Raw genomic sequence first — 6000 nt, forward strand, 5'->3', positions numbered from 1 at the left:
ACATGTGGGAGCTTGACTCTGGCCAGCGCTGACTCAAGAACACCTAACAACAAGAAGATTAATTGCAATTATGTAAGCCTCATTAATGTTTCTGAGCTCTCTGTACATTTGTGCAGAAACCTCTAGAAATATATAAGCTAGGAATAGTTTTGTGAAATCTACCATAAAAAAGAATAAACATCTGACCCTTTAGATAAGATGCCTTTTTAGTGCCACCCAATCCCCCAACTCTGTGTATATCTCTTTCTAAAACTTTTTATTTTGTAAATAATTTCAAACTTAGAGAAAAGTTTCTCACACACATTTCCAAGTTCTGTTTCCTGAGAGGGCCTAGAAGCAATGGGACTCCAGTAACCAGCTTACCTAGTCCTCAGACTGTGGTCCCTAAATACCATTCTCCACTGAAAGAAACCGGTGGAGTTTCTTTAGAGTCCTGGTGTGGCTCTGTGGGTTAATGTGCTGGACTGCAAGGTCAGTTTGAACTGCAAGGTTGGCGGTTCAAGCTCACCAGCTGCTTCTTGGTAACTTTATATACTGGGTAGGTATGGGTTAGAACCGACTCAATAACACTTAACAACAACAACAACAAATACCATTCTCCACTGAAAAAAAACCAGGATTAATGTGAGGGCTGGGACAGGGAAATGTATAAGGTGGACGTAGCATGTCTGTTACCCATGACAGTAAGGAAATGCCAAAAAGTAATAGTTTGTTCCTCTCTGGGCCATCTTGCTTCAGCTGCTGTCTTGTGGCCCTCGAAACGGACTTCAATCCTACCCAGTGGACATCAGTCAATGTCAACTTGAGGTTGAGTGTGTCCAAAAATAGTTCAGCCACATTAGGCTCAGAGACTGCCTGCTCCCCAAGGTGGGTGAGCTTCCCTGGACATCCACCCCATCTGCCTACTGGCTTCCTTCCACGTTGTGTCATGAAGTTGCTGGCAGCTCTGGGGGGCGGGGGGGAAGTAAGGGGGGAGTGAGGGTCCTGACCACCACCTGCAGAGATGACACCTTCTCACCTTAGATTTCGTGGAGGTAATTGGTATGGAGGTTGTTAAGATGACTGGAGTGAGTTCAGGGCACACTGCTCCTGGGAGACAAGGCAAGTCAAGTCTTGGCCTACTACCAGCTGAGCCCTCTCCCCAGTCCCCTGCTTGGCGCTGACTTCAGTTTCATCTCCCACCCAGGGCTCAGGAACTCAGTTGGATTGGTGATACGCTGCTTCCTGCTGTCCACCTCTGAGTCTGAGATGTCCCTGGGTACCAGGCTAAGCCAAGGGGTAGATGACAGTGATGCCATTCCTTGAGACAGGGACCTCAGGGAGAGCCCAGGTGGGCAGGATGGATGGACAGAAAGTTTAGAGGTGTTGTCTGTAAGGTACATCGTTAATAAAAAGTAACCCAAGCCTTGTGCCTGGCTGCCGCAGACAAGAACCCCGGGCCTCATCCTGACCTGGCCACAGAATGAAGGTGGGACAGGGTGGAGCCGATAAGGGGCGGGGCCTCAATGGGGGCAGGACCTCAATGGGGGCAGGATGGGCTTCTGTGGGGCGGGGCTTCCGTGGGGCGGGGTCTCCATGGGGCGGGGCTTCCGTGGGGTGAATCTTTGGTGGGGTGGGTCTTTTTTGGGCCTGGCCTTGGTGCGGTGAGGTGGGTTGGACCTCAGTGTGGTCTGGGCTAGCTGCTTAGAGATCGCCCAATACTTCCTGTGGTCCTCAGGTGGAGTCCAGGAGGACCTTCCCCTAAGGCCGAATGACTCCCGCCTCTTGTCTTAATGCATAGAGATTCTAACCAAACCAGGGAGGATTCTGTTACCACCTGACCGTTTTGTTGAGTTTTGAAACACCAGGCCGATGATAGCAAAGGAAAAAAATAAAGCCAGAAGAAAGCAATTGCTAGAGTAGTCTGTGTTTAAAAATAAGTGCTGTGTGTGTGTGTGTGTGTGTGTGTGTGTGTGTGTGTGTGTGGTGGGGTGGGGAATAACTCTCCCCCAAACACACACACACATAATGTGTACAAAATATATTCTTAGCTGTGGTGAGTAGATCTCTCGTGGTGATTTATTTTGGAAAAAAGTCTGGATTTTCTAATTTTGCCATAATGTAAATGTATTACTTATCAAACAAAATGCTTTTATAAAATATAGATTGGTTTTTATTTTTAAGACTAAGGAATAAGATCTGTAAAACAATCCTTTTGTAACTTCTACAGACTCTCGGCAGTTTCTGGTTATAGGTTGTTGGGGTGTGGATGTGGCAGGCCAGGGGGTGAACAGACACCAGTCTAGGGACTCAGAGCTTTTTCTGGAAACTCAGCCACTTCCTGGGCCACGTCAGTCTCCACAGCAGATGGCCTTTGTGGTTGGGTGATGTTCCAGTCACTTAAAATGTGCTTCTGTTTGGGTTTTGTCCTCAGGCGTCGGAAGGTGTTCCCATGAGGTTTTTCACCAAGCTGGACCAGCTCATCGAGTTCTACAAGAAGGAGAACATGGGGCTTGTAACCCACCTGCAGTACCCCGTGCCGCTGGAGGAAGAGGATGCGGGTGATGAACCCGAAGAGGAGACGGGTAAGCAGGAAAACAGGAGTCTGGGCAGCTGGCCTGGACTGGGAGGTACCCTCCAGTGTGGTGGAGAAATCCTGGGTGTGTCTCTACAGCAAATACTTTCAGAGTAAGTGAATTGGACTCTCAGAGAGAGAATGACATGGTGGTTAGGACAGGTTAAAACACAGTCTCAAGGTCTCCAACTTTATCAGCTGTGTGAGCTTTGATAAATTACTTAATCTCTCTAAACCATAGCCAACTCCTTAAAGAGACAGTAAGAATGGTATCTGCCTCTCAGGTATACACAAGGATGTAGTGAATCAGTGAATGTGAAGCACAGAGCTTGGTACACAGCAAGTGCTCAATAAATGCAGCGCCTGCCACCCTCATTCTAATTAGTGAGTTCGCCGCAAAATGAAAATAGAGATCCTTACAGCTAACTCAAAGAATGATAAAGGGATTTCTTTATATCTACATTTAATGGGAGGAAAAAAAGAAACAAAGTATAGCTCCTGAGAAGTTTGTTCGAATCAGGTTTGCTCTTTAAACAGTGTTGGCCAACGATAGTAAAGTCAGGGTCCAAGGGAGAAGAGAGGTGCAAAGGGGTTCCCCTGGACTGGGCCCTTCCTTCCCTCCTCTATTTCCTGGAGATGGACTAGAGGTGGTGGTGGTGGTTATGTGCCGTGAAGTCGGTTCCGATGCATAGTGACCCTGTACAGGGTTTCCAAGGCTGTAAATTTTTAGTGGAGCAGAAAGCCTCATCTTTCTCCTGTGAAACAGCTGGTAGTTTCGAACTGCTAGAGGAGGCAGTCATAATTCTGTGGTAGAATTCTCACCTTCCAGCAAGGAGACCTGGCTGGCTTCTGGCCAGCACTTTATATATAGCCACCACCCATCTGTTGGGGGAAAGGGCTTGTATGTTGTGATACAGAGCAGGCTTCCACGGAGCTTCCAGATGAAGACAGACTAGGAAGAAAGTCCTTTTGGTCTCCTTGCAAAAATCAGGGCCAATCCCAGTGTGCATCAAGTCACCATGAGTTGAGGGTCAACTAGATGGCAGCTAACAACAACAGTAAGATAGCTAATGAGCCCCTCAGACTAACCTCAGATCTCTATCCCAGAACCTGGAGCTAGGTGTTGCGGGCCCCTCATGAGCTGGTGACCCTGGCTTGTGGGTCTTCAGCACCCTTGCTTCCTTCCATTCTCCCAGAGGCCCCCTCTTGGGGGAAGCTGGTCCCCAGCTTCCTCGTCAGCGGGACAGCTCTGTGAGGAGCCACGAGGCTCAGACAAAGAGCGGCTAGGAACGACCATGGCTCCCCAGAGGCTGAAGGGGGCCCAGGAAGGGCCTCTGTCATCTGACAGGAAGTACACTTGGACCCAGAAGGAACCCTGGTATGCAGTGACTTAAGCACTCAACGGCTAACTGAAAGGTCAATGGTTCAAACCCATTCTGGTCCTGTAAAGCTGGACCCTCTAGAATAGAACTCTACTCTATCCTAGAGGGTCGCTAGGATTGGAATCGATCCAGTGACCATGGGTCTGGCGTTGTTGCCAGGGACCTGGAAGGTTGGCTATTGAATGGCTAGAGGTGAGGGTCCAAGGCCACTCCCCAACCCTTCATCCTGGCTTCTTGTCCTCTACCTCCCAGATGCCCAGTCCCACCCTCCCCAAGGCAGCACCTCATGAATGATAAACCCGCCCACTAGAGAAGTGTTAAGAAGAAATGACCTCTGTACACTGACCACATACTTCCCTGTGACCCCAGCCCGGCTTGCCCTCCCCCTCTGGCCAAAGACCCTGAGACACTTTCCAGAAGGACTGGAAAGAGAAACCCAGTCTCATGACTGTGGCTTCACTTCCCAAAATGAGGCCCAGCAGTGGGGCCCCCACCCCCAAGAGGGGTCTAAATGCACTGGTGTCTCCTCAGAGCACTCACTTGGATAGCAGAGGACAAGATGGAACAGTGCAGTGGCTGGACTCCCAGGGCCGGCCTGAGTGTGGGAGGGGCTCGGAACAAGATTTGGATCCAAGGGGCTTGTTGTCCAGTGGCCTTCACACAGATCTTCGGGGTTCATACAGGATGGAAATTCTCCTAAAGCAGGAGGCCCATCTCTTGGGGCTGTGTTGAGTTCTCCAGGGGGCGACAGGGCCTCACTTCCTGTTATTGGTCTCTGAGGATCTGATGATGGAAGAGAAGGAAAGGCAGAGAGAGGGACCTGGGGGCTTGGTTGCCTCTTGTCTCTGGCTCCATCTGTAATGAGTCCGCTCCGTCCTGGCACTGCTTTGCATGAGCCCTAGACTTCAGCCCACGAAAGCCGGGCCTATCCTGTGACCCCCCAGGCTCTCCTCAGAGGGTCACCTTCTGGGCAGCCCTGTCCTACCTGAAATCTCAGGACTACAGCCTAGGCTTCCCACTCAAAGGCTAGCCTTGTCTATTCCCGGACTCCAGCAGGCCTTGGCAGCCCCCAGTAGCTAACAATAACATAGATATTGTGCTAGGTCCTCAGGAAGGCTTCCCATCTAGCCAGGGAGAGAGATGGAAGCGGGAAGTGGTGGGGACCATAGTAATCATGGGAACAGGAGGGGACCACTTCCCTATGAGCCCTGCTGGCAGGGGTCTACACAATGGGTACAGTGCCCTTGACCTCACCAGAGTGGATTCTGGCTCATGGCAACCTCACATCTGTCAGAGTAGACTGTGCTCCATAGGATTTTTATTGGCTGGGTTTGGGGAAGTACATTGCCAGGCCTTCTTCTGAGGCATCTCTGACTTCTCACAAAACTGCACTGAAGTGTGTGAGGGCATGGCTACCACAAAGAAGGTGCAGCTGGAGGGTGTACTCACCCCGAGGAGGTGCGCCCCCCAAGCCCTCTCTGAAGATGGGTGACCCTCAGAGAAGCAGGTGTGTAACCAGAATGTTCCTGCTGTTGTCTTGTGTAGAATGCATCACGTGTCCGCCTGAGTTGCCCCCCAGGAACATCCCTTTGTCGGCTGGGCCCTCCGAGGCCAAGGAAGTTCTTCTTTCAAGCGAGAACCCTCGAGTACCGGAGTTCAGCAGGCCCACGCTCTCCGAGACGTTACTTCAGCGGCTACAGAGCATGGACACCAACGGGTAAGTCTCCCAGGCACCCCAGTTCCAGAACATAGAGCCTACACCTAATAGGGAATGACGTTTTCGGTCCTTCAGTCCATTTTTATTTATTTCATTACTAACGAACCACATACCCATTGTTGTTGAATTGATCCTGACTCCTGGTGTCCCCATGTATGTCAGAGTAGAATGTGCCCACAGGATTCACAGTGGATGATTTTCATAAATAGATTCCACTCATGGTGCCCCGTGTGTGTCAGAGTAAAACTGTGCCCCACAGGGTTCTCAGTGGATGAGTTTTTATAAGTAGATTCCACTCATGGTGCCCCGTGTGTCAGAGTAGAACTGTGCCCACAGGGTTCTCAGTG

General features: G+C 50.4%; 1 protein-coding gene across 1 annotated transcript in view; it reads left to right on the forward strand.

Annotated features, from left to right (window-relative positions):
• Positions 1–6000, forward strand: part of INPP5D (inositol polyphosphate-5-phosphatase, 145kDa) — a 141790-nt gene that overhangs the window by 55119 nt on the left and 80671 nt on the right. The window contains exons 3-4 of the mRNA XM_006866805.1: positions 2414–2564; positions 5482–5653. Coding sequence (XP_006866867.1) covers positions 2414–2564; positions 5482–5653 — 323 coding nt within the window. The remainder of the gene's footprint in view (positions 1–2413; positions 2565–5481; positions 5654–6000) is intronic.

This window comes from Chrysochloris asiatica, unplaced genomic scaffold (assembly GCF_000296735.1).
Source record: "Chrysochloris asiatica unplaced genomic scaffold, ChrAsi1.0 scaffold00096, whole genome shotgun sequence".
Taxonomy (NCBI): domain Eukaryota; kingdom Metazoa; phylum Chordata; class Mammalia; order Afrosoricida; family Chrysochloridae; genus Chrysochloris; species Chrysochloris asiatica.